Below are 27164 nucleotides of genomic sequence, written 5' to 3' on the forward strand. Positions count from 1 at the left end.
CGCCTCACACCTCCAGGGTTGGGGGTTTGATTCCCGCCTCCGCCTTGTGTGTGTGTGGAGTTTGCATGTTCTCCCCATGCCCCGGGGGTTTCCTCCAGGTACTCCAGTTTCCTCCCCCGGTCCAAAGACATGCATGGTAGGTTGATTGGCATCTCTGGAAAATTGTCTGTAGTGTGTGAGTGTGTGAGTGAATGAGATTGTGTGTGTGCCCTGCGATGGGTTGGCACTCCGTCCAGGGTGTATCCTGCCTTGATGCCCGTTGATGCCTGAGACAGGCACAGGCTCCCCGTGACCCGAGAAGTTCGGATAAGTGGTAGAAAATGAATGAATGAATGAATGAATGAATGAATGAATGAATGAATGAATGAATGAATTTAATTAACTGACAGTCAAGGATTACTGAATTGGTAGTTGATCCAGAAAACTAAGCTAGTTGATCTAAAAAAGTGCAAACAGTTGAGGGTGCAATGATAGAAAGTGTTACAATAGAGAGACTTAGACAGATGCAGTTGCAAGTGAAGCAGGTTTAATGGCACAATAGCAAACAAATTCAAGTTCAAGGAACATGCAAAAGTTAAGTGATCAATAATAAGCACAAACTGGGCAAAGACAATAATCAGTAGCCAGAGAAACAAGATTGTAAGCCAGGTAAGAAATAGCAGAAAGAAAAGGCATGGTATAGACAGTTAAGATAGTCACATTGAGAATATAGTTCATGTGAAGGTAAGAGTCTGTGTGCAGCTGGAAACAGGTGAGGATGATCAGTTAAATAGTGAGTATGTAATCTGGGACATGATGTTTCTGGCTATTTATGTAGGCTGCAGTGCTTCTTGGGAACTGGAGTTTGAAGTGTCAGGAAACCTGACAGGAAGTGTTTGATAGATTTTTAAGGATGCATAACCTGAAAGACTAGAGATGATTCCAAAATGTGTGAGGATGACCTAGTCACAGAATAGACTAATACTTTAATACTTCACTATCAGCATGATCTGTGAATTCCTCAGACTCAATCTCAGCTACATCACTCAGCTATACTTATAAATACGTTGTGACAGTTGTGTGGGACAGATGTCTTTTCCTAACAGAAAAAATACAAATTGTAACCAAATTGAAAGCACCAAAACCTGTCCAGGTAGTCGCTAATGTTGCTGTAAACGCATTGCGCAGGGCTGCACATTCCTTATAAGCCTTTATATCTGGCTGCTCTCGCTAGTTTTTTGCTTCCCGCAGACCTGATGCATACCTTCAGGCATAACCAGATGCCATGCGAAATTTTCTGGCATGCTTCTATAAAAATAAACAGTTCTTCTATTTTTAGCTGAATTTCTATCTGATTAGAATAATCTTGATGGAACAGGAAGCAAGTGGAAGGGTCACAGAAAATAACTTTGGTCAGCTATGGTATGAACCCTGTAATGAGCAGCATTCTGAATGTTGGGTAGAGGAGGTAAAACACCAGAGATAAGTTTGGGAATGACAACAATGAATAAAATGACCTGTGTGATCATTTCAGAGCTTTCTGGAGTAAACAAATAGTTTAATTATACTGCTGTATGATTTAATTTGTGATGGCATGTGATTGGAAAAGTTGACAAATTTTAAGAAATTGTAGTAAATTCATGGACAAAATGTACAAAGCAGCTTTGCAGAAATACAAAAATTCAGAAAAAAAGGACAAATTTTAAAATTAAAATCTGCAGACAGGGGCGGAGGTTACAAAATTGGCTGTGATGTGTGGATGGAAGAGATTACATACTCTCTCCCCTGTCAATCACAGTAACACTAGCCAATTACAGGCAACATTACGCTCATACATATGGAGGATAACGCTCTCCGCTGTATGACTTAGTTGTGGTACAACCAGTTGCCATCAAAAGCCACATAAATCATTGAATGAAGTCTACCTGGGCACAATTAAATCATCACCTGATCTCAGTGTCATGACTCAGTCAAAGTCCAGACTTCAAGCTGATTGAAAATCTATAGAAGGCTTGACCATTCCTGCTCACCAGTGGTCTTCATTCAATTTAATAGAGCTTGAGCAATGCTATAGCCAAAGTGATTCAACACAAAGTGAACACTTATTCAACCATCAAATTGCTGTTTTTTTTTATTTATTGAATTACAATAAAAGTAACCCTCAAATACTAGACAGGAAAAACACAGTCTCCTCTGAGTTTGTTACTCTACCCTGTGATGCAGCTAAGAAGCAGTCCCAAATCATGTCGTTGGATAACAGGTAGGTTTGTTAGCTTTCCCCTCCACAGTTTGTAGGGTTCATGTGACACTGGAGAGCTGGATGCTGGTTGGAATTTGGCTTGTGGCCAAATTTGGGGAAAAATTGGGAAAATCCAAAAGAACAAAAAGTGAAACTGACATGACATACGGCTAAGTACAGTGACCTATACTCAGAATTCGTTCTCTGCATTTGACCCATCCAAAGTGCACACACAGCAGTGAACACACACACCGTGAACACACACCTGGAGCAGTGGGCAGCCATTTATGCTGCAGCGCCTGGGGAGCAGTTAGGGGGTTCAGTGCCTTGCTCAAGGGCACCTCAGTCGTGGCCGGCCCAAGACTCGAACCCACAACCTTAGGATTACGAGTCAGACTCTCTAACCATTAGGCCACGACTTGCCCCATCTTATGGGTACAGTGTTCTGACCTCAGAACATGAGAAATGTAGTGCATAGGCTCTTTCACAACAATTTTGAATCAATAAGAAAAACGTTGGATGCACAGTGGTCACTGACTTTAGTGTGAAATTAGTTCCCAGTAGGATGGTACTAGGATATATTTCTAAGAAAATCACACATAATAGTGTTTTTGTAGCTGTAATTATTTGACCCGAAACCAAATACAAATATGCTTGATTGTAAAAATGAACAAGTGAAGCAGGCTTTTAAATATCCACTTGAATAGTGATTAAATATGTTTTTACAGATGCTTTTGAGTAAACTTTCCTAATTGTTCAAGCACTTGGCCTTAACAATTAGCATATAATCGCTTTGGAATTGTGTACTGGTGAGTTTATTGGTTTAATTGAATTACAAGAAGCAAAAGAAAATGAATGTGCATATGTTTATTTAATTAGCAGACATCATAGGATAGTGGAGGTGCTCTATACTCAATATACTCCCACTCATATACAGCATTCATGTTTAATATGCTGGATGATGTGATAATATTCAACACAGTGAAGATCTTTGAAAGAGAAAATTCTTTTTATAGAAAATTTATACTCTCACACTTTCATAAATACCCTGTTGTTGTTGGTGTTGTGTTAGTATCTGTATTCGAAAAGGTTCTTTAATGTGGCAATTACTTTCTGTTCAGAAACTAATAAGATTTGTTAGGCATGCCTCAAGGTCGGACTCCGGGTGGAACCGAGAGCCAGAATATCCATTCAGAACCAGCTTCAGCTATAAGATAGTCATCCGAATCCATAACCTTCAATAGGATTGGCTCGGTGCACTGCACACTTAGTGCACACGAGCACTAATATTTTTTTTATAGATATGACCTTAATTTTCTGTCTTAGATGAAAAAGATGCGTTACTCATTACATTTAGAGCCACTTTCCTTTGTAATGATTCATACACAGATTTTTGATGTGTGAACATGATTCAGATGAATATAATTAGTAAAATTAATAAATGAATTCATATAAGAAATAATAAAAAATTACAGTTTTTGCCCTCTGAAAACACTCAATAAGCTGTGGTTCAACTAGTTACCATCAAAAATTACATCAGTTGAAATCAACCTTGTGTGTGATTAAAATATCACCTGATCTCACTGTCATGACACAGTCAAAGCCCAGACCTCAATCTGAATAAAAATCAATGGCAATCATGAAACTTCCTGCTCATCAGTGGTCTCCATATCAGTGGTCTTTTTTTTATTATTATTATTCATCATGTTACAATAAAAAGAAATAGTTTTTAAATAGGACAAATGGAAAAATCCCAACAACTTGTTAAAAGCTCCATCCTACAGCACTATACAGCTCTCACCAGCAGAATGATAAAGCGAGGCTTTCATCAAAGTCTAGACTCTGAACTGAAGGCTGCTGGCTGATGCCTTTCATACCAAAGACATAATGAAGAAAAGAAAAAGATCCTTCAATTAAAAAGATGCTGAAACATCTAATGATAAAGCTCTTGTCTATTGAGTCTATTGAATCCTCTTTTGGTTCATTCACTATAAATAAGAAATCATCAAAATGACTTGATATGAAATGAAACTCCACTGAATCAGATCTCCTCATTTATGTTAGATTAAATGAGTTTGTGGTGAATCACTGAAATAAAGTAGTTATCCAAGCACTGTCTTGTTTTGTTCCTGATTATTTACTAAGAAGTCAGACAACAGGAAGGGAATGTGGAGTGAATTACACACCAGCACCCACACGCACATTTACTACGGGTCAAGCCTTCTTCAGTATACAATGATACTATATTGCTACTGAAACTGTAGCACGTATTGTTACTGCTGCTTTCTTTCTTATAGTTTTATTGCCAGGTAGGGAAACAGGATGTCAGGAGCAGGGAAGTGATAAATTGAATTGTCTTTTGATTGCCTTAAAGCTAATTTGTCTATATTGCTGGCAGACAAGGAAAAGCTGATGAAGGCAGAAAGCAAGGGAAAGTCGATTAGATACTCAGTCGCTCTGTTCTTTCTGATTGAACAGCTTCCTACACACACACACACACACACACACACACACACACACACACACACACACACACACACACACACACACACACACACACACACACACAAAGATACAGTTCCCTTACTAATCAATCCTACGATTACAGCCAGCATGGAAAAATAGACATAGCTATAAAACCAGGCCAGTGCTTTTCTTTTTTCAGTCTCTTTATAGTGTCCGATCTGAGCACTCTGATCATAAATGCGTGATCAAAAGAACAGAGGGCTTTGGATGAATTTAGAAGTCCTGCCCTGCAACCGTACAGCTACATGGTATCATGGTCACGACTTTTCAACAATTTATACAATTTGTTTTGTATGAAATTTTACAGTACAAAGGTTAAGGTTTGGACCAGAGCTGTGATCTGAGTTCATACCTTTTCTTACAAGACTATTTCTATGAATTTATACAGAATTCATCACCCTTATTGCACAAATTCACAAAAATATTTCATGAGATTGGGTTACTTTGAGATAAAACAGCATCTGAGAGATTAGAGGAATTGCAGATGGCAGATCACACAGCGAAAATCACAGGGTAAAAATTTCACCCAATATTACTACCTCACTTTGATGGATGTTTACTGCTTCCACTAACACTTCTCATCTGTCAGATTTTATTCTAGTCACCAGAAAATGTACATTGATAACTTTTGACATATGGATTTATCGTTCCTAAGCTTACTTTAAAACATCTCAAGAAACATTGCTCTTTTAGAAAATAGGATGAAGAAAGGGTCTCTTGCAGGGTTCTAAATAGATGCTTTAAATGTTTGTGGGTTTTTTCTTTCTTTCTAAAACAGTACTGCAATGGGAAGTGATAGCTAAGTGGGTAAAATGTTGGACTACTGATTGGAAGCTACTGAGTTCAAATCCCAGGGTTCTCTGCTGGGCTCTTGAGCAATGCCCATAACACTCAATAGCTAAATTGTAAAAATGTCTGCCAAATGCTGTAAATGTACTGCCAAGTGCTAGTTCAGGCATAGTGGATTGCACTGCTTTTTCACAGTACAAAAGCCTCAGGTTTAATCCTGATCTGGGGTTATTTGTCCTCCACATGTTTCCAGGTTCTGGTTTCCTTTCATGCCCAAACTAACCACTAGGATTAGTACCCTTAAGTGTAAATATCATGTGCATATTCACAGCTTGGTCTATACTCTGGGTCACAAAAAACATCGTGATGCAGTTATTTACTTTAAGGCTATCTGTTCCAATAATATTGCTCAATGAGTGGAAAGTGGATAGTCTTCCACCCAGTGTACCACATTCTACATTATTTAACACATCTATGTGTAAAAATCAGGAAATGGAAGATGAAATGTTGATCTACCATGTCATATGCATTTATTTATGAAAATTGGTCGGGTTCTTTAAATACTTTTGAGGGGTATTTATGTGCATTTTTTTAATCATAAGTTAAAATACAAACTCTTACAGACTGATGAATTACCTAGCACTGAAGTCAGGTTCTTGCCACAATCACCATACAGTAACATAACATGATAAGCACATGTGCCCAGTCTTTTTCTTTTAACCACTGATTTCTTCTCCCTGTTCCCTCTCACATAATGCCTTTTATTTCTTCCTTATTTGCTTATAGAAGTGGCCTACAACTTATTATATAACAAAATATATGGAATATATATTTCTATAAATATACACTTCCTTATCAGGTATGTGCACAGTAAGCGGGCCATTGTTAATAAATCCAGCAGGGTGTTCAGATCCGAATTATGCAATGCTGCTTTGCTCCACATGACTGTTAGTGATGCATTGTTACTGCTAAGCCAAATAATCAGCCATGTTTTTTTGAGTTCTTTGGTTATGTGTCTTTTTTTAATTCATGAAGTGAAAATACATGCTATAATTCACTGCACAGTGTGAACCAGCACTAGCATCCATTCATCTTCAGTGAGCGCTTTATCCTGGTCAGAGGTAAAGTGAATCTGAACCATATCCTGGAGACACAGGAATGGGAACATAGCTACAATTGAGCCTTCCACAAACGTTTGAACCAAGATTCACCTTTAATAAAGTGATGGAAAGGATCAAATTTGGAGAAAGAAAGGACCTGTTCATGATCCAAAAATACACGAGCTTATCATTCAAGCATGATGAGGTTACAATAGTGTCATTATCTTTATTGATGATGTAACTCATCTGCCAATTTACAGTTTACAGAGAATTGCATCTAATCAAGAAGAACTTCACACAATGCAGCAAGAAAATACACAAACATGCTGTCAACACAATAAAGGATTTTATCAGGGAGAAAAGTGAAAGGTTTTAAACTGGCAAAATCAATCACTAGTCTTTAACCCAATTAAGCAGCATTTCACTTCCTGTAAACGAGACTGAAGGAAAAAACAAGCATCACAATAGAAGAATACAACAAGTAAGTGATGTCAAAGGTTTCATGCTTTTATTGCAAGCAAGGGATATACAATCAAAATGAAGTGTTATTTACTTTCATTTTCGGTTCCTATACGTTTAATAAACTAGGAGGTCAGCCACTAGAATATGCCTTGTACAGATCTAGAAATGACAGCTGAAATTCTGATCTAATTTCTCATATTCATCTTTTGCTCTCAAACCCTTGTACACGGCTGAGAGCACTTCAAAGTGCTGGCTGATGCTTTGGTGTGCATGAGAGTGTATTTTCACCTTTTTAATTAAAAGACAGGAGAGTTTGTAACATACACTTTAGCTGATTGTTGTAGCAGCAGCACTAAAGCAGTATTTTCTTTTTTCTTTCTGAACACACTGCTGGCTTTTATTAATGATGGCCCCACTTAGCATGTTCATAGTTCTCTGTTATTATGTTATTGTATATTTAGCTTGTTGAATTCCAAATGAATTTAATGGCAGGTATTTGCCTCTTTATCCCACACTTACAATGTTGGAACCTACTTACTGTGCTGTTAAAAAAAATGATAGGGTTTAGAAAGTACTGCATAGTACCGAAATTTGTGTCGGAAGGAGTTAAGTGTGAAAACAGACCTGAGTGAAAGGGAAAAAGGTTTGTGGAGGACTTTAAAGTGAAACTGTATATGGAATAATACAAAATGTTAAGGAAAATATTCATCAGTGGGGCTGTGTTGGGTTTTTGAGCTTTTATAGTTCATGTTAAACATCCACAAGATAATTTACTATTACTCACGTTAGATCGATTATAAACAGTTTTTCCCACCACTTTTTTAGTTAATAAGACTAAAAAAAGACAGAATGCTGAAAGTGCAAAGTACATTGTCTAGAAAACTTTACTGTGGTGGAAAACGCATATACTGTATGATTTCTTTGTGTACAAACTCCATAAACTCCAGAAGTCTCCATGAATGATCTAGTATAGAAATGATAACAGGTATATAGGTACATTATATTATAAATATAATTTGAATTACAGCTTGCACTACTGTCAGAGCTGCTGCTGTAGACAATTAATCAATTCCTTCTAATCAGGTATATTCAAGAATTCGATGGTGTTGTTGTAAAAGGGGTGAATAATAAACATACTCAGTACAAATGAAAACTTATGAATAAAAAATACACATAACTAATGAAGAGTCCGTATCATACACTGTGGCTGATTATTTATCATGGTAGTAACAATGCATCACTACCGGCCATGTGAAGCAAAGCAGCATTTCATTATTTCTTTTAGAACACCCTCCCTGATTTCATTAACGATGGCCCTCAGTTAGCACGTTCATCCTTCCCTGTTATTGTGCAGAGACCAGCCTTTTCTTAAGAGAGATAGCAGTCCCTTGCTCGATGTGTGCAGAAAGCAAAGGCCTCTTATGATAACAGCAAATTAACTTTCTCTTGCTCTGCTGAAGCCTGTAAATAATTAATTGGTTTGTTTCCAAAGTAGCTGGTTTTGCATGACAAATTGTCCCAACTGCCCTAGTCATGGGCTTTGAGCGGTACTGCCTTCACTGTTACTACATGGAAGATTGCAATATAAGCTGGCTGCACAGATTTGGGTTTTGTTATGCACCATGCTAAACTATTGCCTAAGTGTAAAAAAACAACAGAAGAAGTCCGAATATTAAAGGTGTGGAGAAAGGAAATGGAGACACCTTAGTGACAGAGGGGTGATGGAAAATTGGGGCAGGCAATGTGGAACGGGGAAGTGAATTGTAATGGTTATACTAATATCTGTAAGACAGGACTTGTAGCTAAATGTGTGACAGGCTATTATGAAAGCTAGTCCATGTGTGTATGAGTGCATGTGTGCATGTGGGACAGAAGCAGCAGGAGACACTAAGTAAGGGAGACGCACAGCTTCTCAGAAAGGAGGAAGCAACAGGGTGCGAAAGACAGCGAATATGGTAATGACAGTAGTAATATCCTCTACAAAAGACTGGCTAGCTGATAAACATGTGTGACAAGTAATTATGAGAGAGAGTGCATGGGCAAAAGAAGGGAGAGTGTGAAAATGAGAGCGAGAGACAGTGAGAAAGTTCAGAAAGGGAACGAGAGAAGAGAGAGAGAGACATGGAAAGAGATAATGAGCATAGTAATGATAATAGTAATATCTCCAGTAAGAGAGTGTCGAGTTGATAAGTGTATGTGACTCGCAGTAATGAGAGAGAGCGAGAGCAAAAGCTCTAATTAAGCCGTGAGGTTCAATGTCTGCTCCAAATCGAATTCCACAGTCATGCCTCTGTCCTTTCCAATAAAAACCCACAAAGCTTCTATATAATTTGCTAAAGCCAATATTGCGCTATACATCTAAACAAACATTTATTGTATAGCAGATACTGTTAAACATTAAAGCACAGGTGCACATACTCAACATCTGCTAAAGTATTCTGTTGTGGGGTCATTTTAATATATTAAACACATAAATAACTGGTTCAGATAAATATTTAAGCAGCCAAATCCAATGCTTATTAAAAGCTTGGTACAAAATCATAATCTTTGGATCACAATTACAATAAATTTACAATATCTGTATTAAACTGTACTGTGCTATGACAGAAGGACAACATGGCACATCTTGTTTACTTTTATGCTTCCGAGACCCCCTAAATACAGTATGAGTCATTCCCTGACCTGGGACAAACACATAGAGGGAGACTGACGTGAATTAATCATGGCCTTTAGTGAAACGGGATCTCCAGCCGTGTCTCAGTCCTGTCACTGCAATCACTTTGCACGTTAATACAACATGACAAGTGCACAAGCCCAGACTCAACCTTCAAGCTATTCACTTCCAGCATTATTTTTATCTTTTATTCCTTCTTCCAGTACTCACTTTTTGTCCATTTTTATTTTTTATATGTTGTGATAACAGCTCAGAAAGATTACTAGTATGGAAGTAGGCCATACAAAGGCCAAGCATTTGAGTTTGAGCGAGTGTTTTAGGTTTCCTAAAAGTGGCTCCCGAACTAGCCTTAGATTACAGGACTTTCTGACCTACATGAGAACAGGTACCTAAGCACAAAGGTCCAATTACAAAAAGAGTGGAAACACATGAACAATCCGAAACCAAAGTAAAACAGAGAGGGATAGAAGTTGTTCAATTAAAAGATAAATTTAATAGGAATAAAAAAAGAATTGAATGCATCAAATAAAATTATATGATTTAATAGATTTATGTTTCATGCCCTTCAGTTCTTCAAGACAAAGGAGGAAAGACACCATGTAGCTACACAAAGCCTTTCACAGCAGAGAAAGAGGTGCTCATTTTACGCATGCAAGAAATAGAGATTTCATACCCACGCATTATTTCACACCCACACACTACCAACCCGTGTCACACCAGTTTAACGCTCCATCCGTCACACACTGCTCATGCACCATCAAATTTAACATTCTCTCCTCTACTTCTTACACTCCTATTACACCTTCCTTAATTGTTTTGCTGACCTCCATGAAATAAATCCCTACAAAATGACTGGGGCTTGAAATGAAAGTCCAATTTCTCTCTTTATAATTCCATTTCGAAGAAAATGCGAATTGGATATGGAGAGTCATTTGTCAGGGCTTGGCATTTTGTGTGTGTGTTTGCATGTTGTTATATTCAGTCAACAGCATAGCTCATAAAACTAGAAAACTATTAGCACCATCCAGATTCAGGTAACAATCCAAAAACTGCATGAGCATATGGAGAAGATGCTGTCTTCTGAATTTTGCTGGCTTCTTTTAAATAAAAAGAAATCTAATATGATAGACGGAACTTCAAATGTAAGAAATAAACCTAAATTTCTCTTAACGATGCTGTCAGTATGGGGACATATTAATAATTGGGAAATAATTTACACATATGCATTACATGTATACCAATACATGGTAATACTTCACTTAAGGCAAGAGGTAATACGGCAACATGGTACCTTTAAGTCCTTATGTAATCCTGCATAAAAATTCAAATCTTATTCCAACAGCTAACATCTGAGTCAAGTGACACTTCCTGAGCTAAGTGCCGAGTTCAGGAGACACTACACTGGAAGTTCTCACCTTCATTTTTCCAATTAAGCTCACTTGGCAGTCTGTGTCACACCATTTCCACCATGACTTCCCAGAAATACACAGAGCTACTACACCAGTTATGGCTGCTAATCTAAAGCAGCACAGAAAGTGTTATAACACTACATTATGTCAACACCAATGTCATTTGTCTCATGTTATATCTACTTGATATCCAAATTGTCAAATTGTCTTTATGACATTATGTCAAGTATTATCTGTATTCAGAGTTGACTTTAACAGGGAATGTTTTCTCTAATACACTGTGTATATTGATATATTGAACCCGAATGCAGAGACGGTTTAAACTCCAGCTTGTGATTAAGTTGAATATTTTGTGCAACCAGTTCAGATTATTAAAATGACTCAAGTTTAATTCATGTTGCAGAGATGTTTTTGGTAGAGACTTGTTTAGAGTTGTTCTATAACAGCATCCAGTCCAACGGCTTTAGCCAATAACTTTAAGCCAAAATTCTGAAGAGGTTTAAATTTCTATTAAATGCAATACAATAAGCATGAAGGCAGATGGAAAAAAAAAAAAAGAAAAAAAAGAAAAAAAAACAAATGTGATTACATATAAATTGGATGATGGCCACAATTCAAATAAACATAAAATAAACAAAGACAACAACAACAATAATAATAATAATAATAATAATAATAATAATAATAATAATAATAATAATAATAATGATAATGATAATAATAATAATAAGAAGAAGAATATAATAATAATAATAATAATAATAACAATAATTATTGTTATTATTATTATTATTGTTGTTGTTGTTGTTGTTGTTGTTGTTGTTGTTATTAATCCAGTCTTTTCAGCTAATCTCTATATGTGTCAGGACTCAGCCCGGACTTTGGCCAGAGTTCTTCGTCACGTGTTTGCCCCGCCTTCGTCTGCTCCTCCCTGTCTACACACCTGTTTCCTATTGTGAATACCCTGTGTATTTAACTGTGCCGCGTTGCCTTGTGCAGCGCGGAATCTACTGTTGTCTTTGTCCTGTCTCTAGTCCGTGTGTTGTTTCATGTCCTTTTGTTATTAAACCCTGTTGATTTGGCTATCCTGCGTTTGGGTCCGCTTCCTTACCCCGCGTCATGACAATATGTTACAGGATGTTAAAACTGTGGTCACTGACTTCAGTAAACACAAAAGATATCATTTATATTTTTCAGGGGTTTGCCAGAGAGCCCTATTACTGTACATTCACTGCAATAAACCTTCCTTTAATTTAGCAATATGACTTTCACACTCATTGTTTGGCAGCTTATAAAATAGCACTTGATCCAGCATATCATATTTTCTTTCCATGATAAACTAGAGATCTACAAGTATAGCAGAAAAACACCTAGTTGGAAAAATTATTTATTTGTTTTTCATATTATGAGCCAACAGTTAATTGGGCATTCAATTTAATATTGCCCCTCTATGCTAAATCGTGGCCACAATAAATTGCATGCACAATTAACAGTGGGCACATGATAAATGTGTGCGCAGGTGTAGGCTATTTTACTACGCATTTCAATTTGCAGTTGTGAATTGCCAAATTATTAAAATAAAAGTAATTATTTCTATGGTTACATTCACAGTAAATGTATCATTTTACCTGTTTTTAAGATAAGCAATGTTTCTGATTACAATAAATCTCCTCTATTTGAAAAAGAAACTTTTCTTGGCCTTGAATGATAGTTATTATTTTTTCAGCATGTTTACAGCCAGAAACATGAATTTCTCGGTGACAAAGTGTAGTTACATCAAACTGTCAGACACTGGAGCTGGATACTGCTCCTCTATCAAGCCAATATCACAGTAGAAATATCGACTTAAGTTCAAGGACAGAATGGCATCTAACTGAGACGTGCCTTTGCTTTTGGCAAACTCCACCCATGCACTCAGCTCCAAATGACACATCTATCCAAATAACACATACAACTGCAGGCACAGATAAGGTCTGAATACTGATGTGTGCATTTCTGGTATTAAGTCTTCAGTATGTACATCTAACTCGGCTCTAAACACCATGAATTATGTAGCTTTATATCAGTAGTCATGAAGGGTTGCGTGCACGTAACATACAGTATCCTTATAAACAGTGCTGCTGGGATTTACCTCTGAAAGACAATCACCTTCTTTTCATTTCATCTACTCTTCATTCCATTACAGGAACTTGTCCTGATCTGAACCTGTTCTTGTAATGGAAAGAATCATTTACTTACATAACAACTCCAAAGACAGCTAGGAATATTCAATTCATGTGTGCAGTGCAGATTCAACTAAGCATAAAAAGCCTGCACTGTAATGTTTCCTAAAGCAATCTGTTTAGAACATGGCCCCCTTAGACTGTACAGTTCTGAAGTTCAATCATGTTCTGCCTCTAGGCTGGCCACACACTGAGATCCCATCTCCATGCCTCAATACTACGATTAGCACAACGGGAAAGTGGATGGCATATCACATCATGTCTGACAATGATCCCTGGCCTTCTTCCACTTTACAGATGATCTGAAGACAGGAGCAGAATAGCAGCACACCTCCTGCTGAGAAACATTACCATACACTCACTCAAGACTGCTCTGAGAAATTGAGCCATTTTGCAGACATATTGTGTGTAATACATTATTTTATCAGTAGGCTGGAGTGGAAAAGGACTGCTGTCTTCAGTCTAAATATATCACTATTATGTGCTGGCTTTCACTACTCATCTTGAAGACTAATAGGCAGTAGAATAAAAATGGGCAAAAATCCCAAATGCCCAGTGTTCATTAGTTTTTGTAAAGCTTTTGCCAAAAAAATGTTTTTGTCGTGTAAAATTTGGCTCATTATTGAATCTTTTTTGACAGGTTTGTCGAGCAAGATGGCACAATGTGTTGGTTGAATCCTGCAGTGTGAGATAAGTATTCTAAATAAAAAATATTTTTTTGGTTAAAGTTATATTGAACAGTGCACTCAAAAAGCATTCAAACCCCTTCACATTTTTTTCAATTTTGTTATGTTGCAGCCAGATACTTCCATCAAAAATGGAAGATTATAGATTATAGATTTTTTTCTCATTAAAAAAAAATCTGCATTCAGACCCTTAGCAACAACGCTTGAAATTCAGCTCAGATGCATCCCATTTTTCTTGATCGTTGCTGAGATGTTTCTACACCTTGATTGGAATCAACATGTGGTAAATTCAAATGATTGGACACGATTTGGAAAGGGACACATCTCTATATACAAGTCCTTACAGCTGACAATGAATATCAAAGCAAAAACCAAGCCATGAGGTCAAAGGAACTGCATGCAGAGCTCAGAGACAGTTTTGTTGCAAGGCACAGATCTGGAGAAGGCTATAAATCATTTCTGCCACACTGAAGATTCTCAAGAAACACAGTGGCTGCCATAATTCTCAAATGGAAGACTTTTGACAAAACTAGGTGTCAAAACTAGGTGGCCAAACTGAGCAATCAGAAGAGAAGTGTTTTAGAAAGAGCGGTGACCAAGAACCCAATAGTCATTCTGAGCAAGCTCCAGAGATCCTATGTGGAAAGATCCAGACGGACAACTATCACTGCTGCCCTCCACTGATCTGGGGTTTAGGGCAGAGTGGCTAGACGGAAGCCTTCCTCCAGTGCAAAATACACTGAAACATAAAAGACTGACTGGTGACTCTCATACTGTAAGGAACAAGATTGTCTGGTCTTTTGACACCAAGACTGAACTGTTTGGCCTCAATTCTAAATGCTCTAATATAGTTATTGTGTTTAGTAGAAAAAAACCCATATTATATTCTTCACTGAATTACTTTAATTACAAGTAATTGTTGCTCCAACCTCTATGGAATAAAGCATGAAATACATTTTGTATTTGTCCAGCCATCTAGAAGCAAGGATAAAAAAATGCAAAATAAAGTATTTATAAAGAACGTATTTTTATAGTACAAGGTAATAATTTGGTACCTCAAACAGTGGTTAAAACTGCCATGGCCTTGTCCATCCCTAATCCAAATTATTCTCTCTCTCTCTCTCTCTCTCTCTCTCTCTCTCTCTCTCTCTCTCTCTCTCTCTCTCTCTCTCTCTCGCTCTCTCTCTCTCACTCTGTATGTGATACAGTAGATAGAAAGATATATAGACAGACAGACAGACAGACAGACAGACAGACAGAGCCTGGAAGGATAGCCCTTGAGCCACACAAGGCACAATCACACGCCCATTCTCACACACTACAGAAATGTATAGTTGCCAATCAGCAAAAATACATCTCTTTAGAGGGGAGGAAACTGGAATACCCAGTGGAGACACTCAAAGGACTGGCAGAAGATTCTAACTCCCTGCACAGGGCAGAGGTGGGAATCAAACCCCCAGTTCCGGAGGTGTGAGGCAAATGTGCTAAGCACTAAGACAACCCATACAGTTGTACTCAAAGGTTTGCATACCCTGAAAGAAATTGCTAAACATTTATATAAAGCCCTATGAAATAAAAAAAATGTTTTGCATTCTCACTTATGTTTTCTTGTTTTCTTTTTTAAAAAAAAATGGCTCACATCTTGCAAATTCTCCCAAGGTATGCAAAGGTTTGAGCCAACTGTGTATTTGGAGGTTTTGTGTCACTGCAAGCTCTAATTCTGACTAAACCAGGCTAAAGTATATAAGCCATATGTCATTTTTTAATATTTCAAGAACATTTCAAGGCATTGGGATTATTACCCAAGCAGAAGAAAAAGACATTTGATTTGACACTAGTCAAATGACTCTTATGGCTGCGACGGGTGATGTTTATTCATGACTAAATTATCGTAGACTAGAAATTCAAGATGACAATATTTTCACAGTCACACACAAACATCTGTTGCCATTTTGTAGCTTTATGGATTTATGGATTTTGGCTTTATTAGTTAATGGATATTAAGCAATTCAACAAGGTTAATTAAAAACTAATTATGGCAGGCATAACATATGAGTGTTTTTTTTTTTTTTTAAATCAATCAGAACTATGTTCAGTGCTTGTTCCCATTAATTAGATTGTGTAGATGTTGAATAAATTAGATTTGCAATGCATGGGAGTGAGTGTGTTAGAATCTTCGTCAGCGTGTCTGCATGTAAAGTGAGAGAGAGACAGAGAGACTCACACAGAGAGCACAAGACAGTCAGAGAGAGAGACAGAGAAACACTGAGAGTGAGAAACAGAGAGAGACATAGAGACTTAGACAGAGAGTGTGAAAGACAAAAGTGAGAGAGAGAGAGAGAGAGAGAGAGAGAGAGAGAGAGAGAGAGAGAGAGAGAGAGAGAGAGAGAGAGAGAGAGAGAGAGGGGCAAAGAAACACGGACCGAGAGACAGACAGAGGGAGAGTGTGTGTGTGTGTGTGTGTGTGTGTGTGTGTGTGTGTGTGTGTGTGTGTGTGTGTGTGTGTGTGTGTGTGTGTGTGTGTGAGAGAGAGAGAGAGTGAGAAAGAGAGAAAGAAACACAGACAGAGAAACAGACAAACAGAGAAAGAGAGAGAGAGAGAGAGAGAGAGAGAGAGAGAGAGAGAGAGAGAGAGAGAGAGAGAGAGAGAGAGAGGCATTCAGTAGACATGTTCTTGTGCATGGCTGAGACGAATGCATGATTTCATATGTATTCAGTCTTCTCAGCTTCTCTTTCAGCTTCAAGTAAATTTAAATGTTGTTTTTTCTGACGTTTGGTCCACCCACACAACCTTCCTGATTTACCACAAAACATTCTTTTTTATCCTTTGCCCAACTGACAGGATTTAGTAGGTTTGAATACTCAAAGACTTTCAGCTTTGTATAATCGCTATGAACAAACTCAACCATTTATCAGAAGTTGTTCTCTCTTAAAGCCAGGCTTGTGTCAAAGAGGCTGACCTTGACTGCGAAAGCCCTGACCAACGATGCCATGCAGTCCTCTGTGGCTAGTGAAGCTCTATCTTTTATCTCCACTGCATTCTATGAGAAAGCTTCAGTAATCATTCACAAGAACAAAAAGGATCTGCAATCTCCTCTACTATGACCGGGCACCAGAAGTGCAACACACACACAATCTCTCTCTCACACACACATACACACACACACTCATAAGCAGTGAGTCAAAGCTACAGAGGGAGAAGAGGCGAAGGTGGCAAGACATATCTCTGTAACACATACGTCAATAAGACCTAATTAAAGATGATGATACATGTGTACTCTCCTCTCCGACGCTTTATTGTGTAAGTGGCATACCAAATGCTCAATGTGTGTGTAACTATTTTTGTGCGGGTATGATGCTTGGTGGATGTAAAGTGAGACTAAATCTTTCTTCTTATTCTAGACCCACCTCATGATCATCCACACCAGCATACACACACACACACACACACACACACACACACACACATACACATACACACACACACACACACACCAGCTGGGAGCTTTCAAAAGCGTTACTCCCAAAAGCCCAACGCAATTGCCCTGTTATTGTCCACTCATACACTGCTCACTGCTCAGAGGTGTGTGTGAATGTGTGTGTGTATTTGATTCTAACAAAGAGGGACATGCGCCAGGATTTATTAGAAAGAATGTGTGCATGCACTTAGTTTATACCTTGTTGGCATACCAGAAAAGGCTTGCTTCTTGCTGCCCTGATGAATCTGTATGCAAAGGTGTGTATGCCAGTGTGTATGTGTCTATCTCTGAGGATGGAGGGTGCCTAAAAAGGTGACAACAGCAGGTGTCTTCAAATCTCAGACTGATGACGCTCTCTATTTATAGTCACTATATAGAGCTCTGCTTGCCTGATCCAGTGCTGATAGCAAAAATGCCCTATTTCAAGGCATCCACTGAATCGTCTAACAAATTTACTTTGAACTCGATAAGGCTATAAAGCTAAAAAATATGGGGTGTTGGGTTTTGCATGCTGTGGCACTGCTGCTGTTTAAATAAATAGATTAGTGATATTATTGGTGGACTATATGACGTATTGCATGACAACAGGAAGGTCCTTGTCATGGCTCACAACACTGGTAAATTTAATTAAATAGTAAATCATTATAGAAAATCAGATTTTTTTTTTTGTTAACGTCATTACATTTATTTTCTGTAATCATCTTATCCTGGTCAGAGTCGCAGTGGATACAGAGAGCTTATGCCTGGAACACTGCTAGTTCATCACAGGGAACCACACACAAACACACACAAGTTTGACTTACTATCACTGTCAGCTGCAGTGGTTCGTGACCGTAGAATTTGGTCATGCAGGACAACATTAATAACGACATAGCCTCAAACAAAATTAAGTCGAGAGCATATCACACATGATTTACGCTGTAGGCTGCTGTCCTGTCAATTTTTAGAGTAACCTCATAATAAACAGATAATCAGCAACATTCAGTCATCCAGATACAGACTAGCAGCTTGTTTTGAGCTGTTTTAAATGTACAGTACATTTGTTCATTTGTTTTCAATACCGCTTTGATGCTTTTCAAGTCAAGTCAAGTCGAGTCAAGTCAAGAAGCTTTTATTGTCATTTCAAACATATATAGCTGTTGCAGTACACAGTGAAATGAGACAACGTTTCTCCAGGATCAGGGTGCTACTGTACATAAAACAAAGACAGGGCTAAGGACATGTAAGTAGTCTTAGCCACATAAAGTGCAACTGTGCAACCTGCTGCAAACAGTGCAGGGCAAGACAAACAAGACAGTGCAGGACAAAACACAGTGCAGGACAAAAAAACAGTGCAGACATAAAGTTACAAGACAATACAAAAAGTACAAAAACTGCAATACACAAAAGACAATAAACAGTAACAGAAACAGCGCCGACCGACCGACCAGTGTAAATACTGAATGTTCAAACAATATTTCGTGCAGTAACATTAGAATGAACACAGTTTCTTAGCAGCATGTCCTTTGGATAATATATAGAGTTGTGCAAAAAACAGCAAATGACTGAAATATTGTATAGTATGTGCGTAATGGCTGAGATATTGTACAATATGTGTAAAAACAGCTGAAATGTTGGACAGTATGTGCAAAAACAGCAAAAAAGTGTGCAAAACAGTGTGTGTGTTTTATGAGGGTCTATGCAGTCCATACAGATGATGTGTGTGTATGTTGTGCTCAGTATAGTACAGCTCATGTATAAGACGATGTAATAGAGAATAATAGGAAAAAAGTCATATGATTGAACTACTGTAGGGTTGCCAGGTTTCAGCAAAATTTCAATCCATACAGTGTAAAATGATCACAACTGAACCTAGCCCAAAATATTGTGGGATTTGAAAATGTGACATTTTGCTTGTACAGACATTATCTCCTCAATCCCCTTTTCCCTCTTCCAATTTCTATAGTAATTTTTACAACAGAAATGGCTCTGTACATTATAAACACACTCTCTACACTTATTAGATTCAATTCTGATGATTTCTCTAAAACAAGATCTTAGCTTCAGAGTATTTTTATAAATTGCCCAAGCTGGGAACCCCACACTGCTCCTACCACAAGCAGTGTCATTCTTGCCCAAGGGTCCTCTATTACCGCCGGTAGTAGTTCCCATTTTTGGTGTGATAATAATTCTATGGAAGATGGTGCAACATCCAGAAAGTGGAACAACTTAATGGAGCATTGGCTTATATACTGCATGTCAAATAGCATAATTTTTAAAATCATAGGTCATTCAAAAGAGTACTCAGTATTTCGTCCCCATGGATGAGTCACCACGGCTTGTGAAGTCCTTCCACTGACATAGAAATTCAGAATGCTTTGCTTCTTGCTGAATAATCTTACAGTACCCTCGGCTACCAAAAGAAACCCTTATGGCTCAATAAAAATAAATAAATAACTAAAGGTGCATATATTAAAACTTTCCTATTTGCTCCAAACCAGTGTACACTCTGTGGCTAAACGTATATGGACACTTGGTCATTACACACATATGTGGGCCTTCCCCTTTCCCATAAAGTGTAAAGCACAAAATTGTATAGGATTTCTTTGTACTGTATGTTGTGGTGTTAAAAATTGGGCACAAAGGGAAGTCCATAAAGACATGGCTTGACAAGAAAAACCTCACTGAACACCTATGGGATGAATTAAAATGCCTACTTGACTGATATCAGCGGCAAACCACTTACGCTTTTTTTGTGTTTCAGTTGCAAAACCTCACAGTCAAGCTCCAAAATCTACTGCAAAGCTTTCCCAGAAGAGTGGAGGTGATTATAACGGCAAACGTGATTGATAAAGCATCCACATATAAAGCAGTGTATAAAGCCATGCCCTCAAACACTCACATATTCACATGTAGGGACATTTTAAAGGAGGCATTCCACCTAACAATATGTTTATAGGAGGAGAGGGGGAAACCAGAAAACCCAGAGGAAACATGGCAAGACCATGCAAAATGAAGATAGTACATCAATCTCAGGATAGAACTGAAATGCTGGAAATTTATAATCACTGGGAAACGGATAAAGTAACCCTTCGCAATCTGAGCACATGTCTCCATATTTGTGACATCAAGAATATTTGCACAGTTACACATAATGAACTTACATAACATAATGAAGTACGATACTAAGGCAAAAAATCACAATATTCAATGTGTTGACATACTAATACTCAGTATATTAATACTGCAAAGCCCCGCTCTGGGCCTGCTCTTCCCTCTCTGTCCGAAATCTACACCAGGTAATGCAGTACCAGATCTGCTCAAATCTTCAGGGACTCCACCCATCCTGGTAGCTATCCGTTAAACCCCCTGCAATCAGGCAAGAACTCTCATAATCTGATGGCTAAAACAGAAAGTCTCAGGAAGAGCTTCTTCCCTTAGGCCATTAGACTCCTCAACATGGACATGTCCACCATACAGATCCCTCAGGACTTCATAAAGGTTCTCTTTTTACCCTGTGCTTCACTGACACTCTGCACACTGCACTTTGTACTGTTGTAACATAACATACCTGAATATTCTGTACATTTCCTTTTTTTTTTTTTTTTTTTGCACATTCCTGTACAAATATATTATTTATGAATAATATATATTAATATAATAATATATATAATTTATATAAAATATAAATTAAATAGGCCAAATTTAATTGTACGTTATTTGCTGTACATAACTGTGGAAGTGACATATAATATATTGGATCTTGAATGCTCAAGCACACCGGGTTGATTAAAAAGATTTGGACTCAGGTGTCAGTTAAACTTGTATGTAAATAAAATTTTATCAGAATGAACACACTGCCCGAAAAGCCGTTATACAAAAAAAAAAAAAAAAAAATTGTGATATCTTATATACTAAATTCCTTCAACACACGTGTGTAATTAACAAAAATGATTTGCTGTAAAGTGCCATTCGCTGTTTCTTTGCACTGAAATTTCATCCAAATGTAATTATCACTTTTTTCTTCTTCTTCTTCTTCTTCTTCTTCTTCTTCTTCTTCTTCTACTTCTTCTACTTCTTCTACTTCTTCATGCAAAAGTTTAAAAAACGTGTCAGCACATCATAGGATAATGAGTCATCGAGATGTCATCCACCTTCCTGATTACGTATTCGAACATCAGCCCTCTGGATAATTTTCTGGGAATTGTGCTTGAAATTTGATCTGAGTCAACTGCCATCTCTATCTTCCAGAATTTTAATTCTGGCTTGTTTTCACACTCAAGTCCTTTCCAATGAATTATCCATGAATTAGTTCCCGTCATACATATGTAAAACAAGTCATTTTGCTATTGTTGGCTCTTTACAAAAAAAATAATAAAAAAAAGCTTTCATGCACAGCCCTCCAAACTGTTTAATGATTTGACATGAAGACAAGCTACGCTGCTATGTTACATTGCCATGGGTTAAATGGAAAGAAGGCTGCTTCATGATTACAAACATTCTCCTTTTTAAAAAAAAGTTACATGCTTTTTGTTTACCTGAGATTAATGTGTCTGCAGAGTGATAAAGTTCTAAGAGACGTTGAGTGAAGAAAGCAGTATTCTGCAAAAAAAAAAGTGGTTATAGAGCGGTTTAATTATCTTCTGTTCTCTCGGTTTCAGGATGTGACTCTGGATGGATCACAGAACATTTGGCAGTATTTCGATAGCAGAGTTTTCACTACAGATGACCATGTTGCTTGCAGGAACATACAGTAGTGTGTCACAGCACAAACAGAACAGTTAGCAAGAACAGACACAGAGGTCATTAATGTTAATAAGTCTTAAAGGCACAGCATGCTAACACAGAGTGGCACAGCAACATAGATCATATAAAAATAGGTACTGAGATCCACACCAACTTATACAGCGTAACCAAGCAACAATTAGCAAATGACAGAAAAAATAATGTAAAGCCTGTGAACCAAGATATTCTTTATTTTCAATTATTTTACCCCTGGGCTTCACAGTGTTGCCTGTTTTGTGTCGATGGTTGTAGTGACATTGAGTGAATGAAACTAATTTGTGAAAAACTATTACATTATTATTATTTTACCTGCAGTCAGTTGTTTGTCTCTGCATTTTCTCCTGTTCAGGTGATAGACACCAGTCTAGATTTCATTGTCCTTTAGTGGTAGAATATTTTTTTGGCACAGCATCATCTTTTTTTTTGTTGTCGTTGATGTCTTGCAAAGATGGCAAAATTGCCAACATTATTTTTTTCCAATTTGGTAGGAAACATGCTGAGCAAAGTGCTGACAGGAATCCCTGCCTCATATTATGTCACTATTGAGGCATATATTCATAAATATATAAAGCAATTTAGTAAATAAAGACCCTATTAAATAAATGAATAAAAAGCTATTTTTTTAAGTGTTCTTGATCTAAGAACTCTTATGGAGAATATGAAGAATTCGTAGAAAAGGCATCCTGATGACAAAGCAATTAATGTCTGATTTAAAAAAAGATGCAGACTTACTGTTTTGTATTTTTATAGCCTAAATTTAAATTCCTATTTTATTTTACTTTATTTATGTTTTTCCTCTTTTTTTTATTAGAATTTCATCTGGATATAAGCTGTGTATATAATTGTTCATTTTTATCCTTTTAATTCAGCACTTTGTAAAAGAAGGGTCCCATTTTTAGTCCAACATTATTCTCACTGAGCTATCTGGGCTGAAAGACTCTCTGGGGGAAATATAGTCCTGTTTCTTTTTTTGAGATGATCTGTGGGAAGAAAGTCCCTTAATGCTGCCAGCAAAAAAAAAAGACAAGATAGTAAAAATGCTGCCAGCAAAAAGAAGACAAGATAGTATTTATTAAAATCGATGGATTGCTGTATACAATAATAGTCCTTACTCACCATTATAGACATAAACACAAAACCAGTTCTACTCGTATATATCTAAAAAGTTGGACCAATTATCATAAATCATCTGTGCTGGCGTACACTGCTGTGGATGTTATGTAAAGCTGCTGACAATTATGGTTAATGACAAAAATGAAAGAAATACAGCTATTGAGGTAAATCCTGGGTGCAAGTTTGCCCAATTAAAGTTTGTCAGTGGACTGTAGTGGTAGTAGCTTTGAGTAGTCAGGAACTGATATGAGCTCTTTGGACAATTAGAGTGGGTTTCATGAAGATGGGATATTAATTATGCCATGTTATATGACAGATACAGCTACAACCCCTACGCCAGGACATCCGGCTTCAGACTCTGCACGCTATTGGGTTATTAATCATACTCTCACATCTGGCTTTGAGTAATTACCCTAGCAGAAGAATACACAAAACCACACACACACACCCAGACACACAGAGCTTTAATATATGGAATAACCAAATTCCTATGCCGCATGTAAGAACAGAGAAGAATAATAACAAAGGATATGGAATATTCACAATGCTAAATTTTGACAAATGTCTTTAAAGATCTCACCCACTTTCAATGACCGTTAATGTGAGGAGACTATTTTAGGAGGTGTTAGCAGGGTCACACAAACCTCCTGTTTGGGGAGGGAGCGGAATTGTCTGAAGCTGATGAAATCTTCCAATGTCCTCATTCATCAAAGCCCAGACCACATATTAATTATCCTCCACCTTCAGCCTACAGTAGAGGACACAGTTACACACGCACACACACACACACACACACACACACACACACACACACACACACACACACACCTTTGGCCAAGCAAACATACACTTCTGTTTTCACATTTACGTTGCTTAGAGAATGATAAATGACATAAGTGTCAAGCCCATACAAAACATTGATTTACATCTGAATCTGTTATTTCTACAAAGACATAAAATTGCCTCAAGCCACAAGTGCCAATCCACTGGCTTTCAAAGTCATCGAAGAGTCAAAGAAACCCTGCAAACTTGCACACTGGACTCATACAGTAGGAGCACATTTCAACACACTGAGATTTACGTGAATCTGTCAGATGATGTGGCACTCTTAGGCCTCCCATTAAAATGTACCATGCTACAGACTCCCATTAGTCAATAATTACCACCTCCAAAAGCTGTTACATCTTCTGTAGAGGTGCTAGGGTTATTTGTGTAAGTGCTAGATTGTAATTGGTGTAATTTAAGCATGTTCTGCCATGTTCTTAACTGGAACACACAAGAACATTCATCTTCAAAAATGAAACTGGCTGCCAACACTCAGGATGACCTTGTCAAGACTTCAGCCATGTGATAATTATGCAACCTCATCAGGCTACGCCCTTTCTCAGTATATATCCATTAGACAGGAACAAGACATAGTTCATTCCATCACCTGAGGGTCAATTAGAGCACTTCACAAAGATAAAAGCACCATTAACTCGTCTGTGTCAGCTATACTTTCTTCCGGTTAATTAAGTGTTCACGGCAGCCAACGTCACATCATCGGTGTTGGTCTTGGACGGTGAAATAAAAGGAGGGCTGTATGCATGCAATGGGCACAGCGAAGGAGATATTTTATTGATCGTGATTAGCTTGAAGCTTTAATAGCACACTGTCCACTGATTTCTTCTTCACTGTTTGTGCTTATCACAAAAAAGACTGACCTTCATTCAAGACATTATACTGCATACTGGATCAGTGTGACACTGTGTGTACATTTAGAACCTCCCTAGTTTCCTTCCTATTCTCTGTCTCTGAATAAACATTGTCAGGGCCATCTTCTAGTCTTTAGGCATCGGTGCTCCCAAAGACATTGTGCATCACTGACTTTAAATGAACTCTCCAAATGTCATTTTGTCCTCCAGATCTGCCAGAATGCTGACCCTCTTTTCACCTTGTAGATCAAGAAAGACAGGTCATCTCCCTTTCTGTCACTCTAGTGGCATGTCTGAAAACCCGACATCGCTGGCTGCTTGACTTCCCGTCAACCTCACAATGCAAATGAGTCCATGGGGCAGGACCTGAAGTCACAAGTGGCAAAAGTATATGCACTGACTCAGCACCGAGTCCATCATATGGCATCCCAACATCTTATGTGAATCCGAATTGTATTTAGATATGTTCTAGTTCTTTGGTTTTAAATATGTGGTCCCATAACCGTTCTGTTATTGTTTTTTCTGTTATTATTTGATTACTGGATTGGTGTATACAGTATGCTCTTATAAATCTTTCACTCTAATCTTACATCATACTACTAGTAGGATATTAGAAGACCTGAAGATCTTAGAAGAAGTGATAAAGCCTGTCAGATGAGTGAGAAAACATGTTTGAGAATACCACCGATAGCTGAGTTGAAATGTGTGACACAGGGGAACTACTTTTAAAAAATTGTAGGTGTGTATAAGTGTGTAAATGTGAGTGCCTTGCAATGGACTCGCATCTCATACATGGTGCATTCTCACTTCATTGTTCCGAGGATAGGCCTTGAATCCACCATGACCTGACCAGGATAAAGAGGTTACTGAATATAAATGAAGAAATGATGAATAGAGAACTACGTGAAGGTTATCTGCAGACCATGTGCATAGGGTATTTAGCTATAACAGTGACATAAGCATACAACTGTTACTGTGATGAGATATTTGGTACTGGGAATTATAACAATGTCCTTATTATATCTAGGCATTCAAAGTGACCCGCATGACTGAAAACTTCACATTCATTATTTTGTCACAGTTAGCACGGACATAAGACAGACAGAAAAAAGAAATAAACAAGGACATCTGAACAAGACCCAGAAGCTAGTATATGATAGTCTATCATTATCATCTGCTTTTATCATTCACCTCGAATCATAAATCGACTCATCTGAGCTGCCAGCGTTTGTGGCAGATATGACAGCACACATTACATGATTTGCAGGCCCATTGGAGGAAACCTCCCAAGGTGTCAGTCCTGATTGGCTGTCAGCATGACTGAGGCTGTGCTGTCACGTTGAAGTACTGAAATGCGACATTGATGGATTACTTTGTTACAGAAAAAAACAGTGGCAGTCATTATATGTTAATGTTGGTCACTATCAGGCTAAATTCACACCAGTCTCAGGGGAAGTGAAATTTGATGAGAAAATGTTTTTTTAAGTGTGTATAAAGGTTGTGCACGCGTCTTGTGGTATTTTTATTTGAGCTGAATTGGTAAAATATGTCAGCCAAGGAAATGACTCAATTATGAAAAGCATTTTTTTGCACAATCGTGTACGTAATCCACAGATGTCTTCCATTAGTGTGTGTACAACACAGAGTGTCTTGTGTATGACATATTGAGTGCATTTACATGAGCTTACTGGCAGCTCCATATTATCTACATTACAGTAATGAGTGAAGTTTTAGCTGAGCGTACTCAGAGCAGTACGTGATTGGATTTAAAAAGAAAAATTGTTCGTTCTTGTGCCTTCTTTATCAGTCCTTTTAAAATAAGAACAGTGAAAAAAAAATCTACACCTTCAAATGAAAGCCTGACATCTTTCACACAGCTACTATTTGAGTAAAACACATCTCATGAAATATCAGCTCCTCATGAGAGCAAAAGCAGCATGATGCATTCACACTGTGTTTCCACTGAAAAGTAGAAAGCACTATAACGCAACTAAGCTCACACTTGCATCACAGTCCTTTCTCTTTTCC

At 37.7% G+C, this 27164-nt stretch overlaps 1 protein-coding gene across 3 annotated transcripts in view; it reads right to left on the bottom strand.

Moving 5' to 3' along the window:
- dntt (deoxynucleotidyltransferase, terminal) overlaps window positions 1-27164 on the bottom strand; it is a 107768-nt gene that overhangs the window by 14135 nt on the left and 66469 nt on the right. The window contains exon 11 of one of the 3 annotated variants that reach the window (XM_047811968.1): window positions 23551-24190. The exons of the other annotated variants lie outside the window; for them this stretch is intronic. Within the exon in view, the coding sequence (XP_047667924.1) occupies window positions 24173-24190 (18 nt within the window). The 3' untranslated portion in view covers window positions 23551-24172. Of the gene's footprint in view, window positions 1-23550; window positions 24191-27164 lie in introns of those variants that run through there. 3 annotated transcript variants of the gene reach the window in all.

This window comes from Tachysurus fulvidraco, chromosome 4 (assembly GCF_022655615.1).
Source record: "Tachysurus fulvidraco isolate hzauxx_2018 chromosome 4, HZAU_PFXX_2.0, whole genome shotgun sequence".
In the NCBI taxonomy this organism is placed as follows: Eukaryota; Metazoa; Chordata; class Actinopteri; order Siluriformes; family Bagridae; genus Tachysurus; species Tachysurus fulvidraco.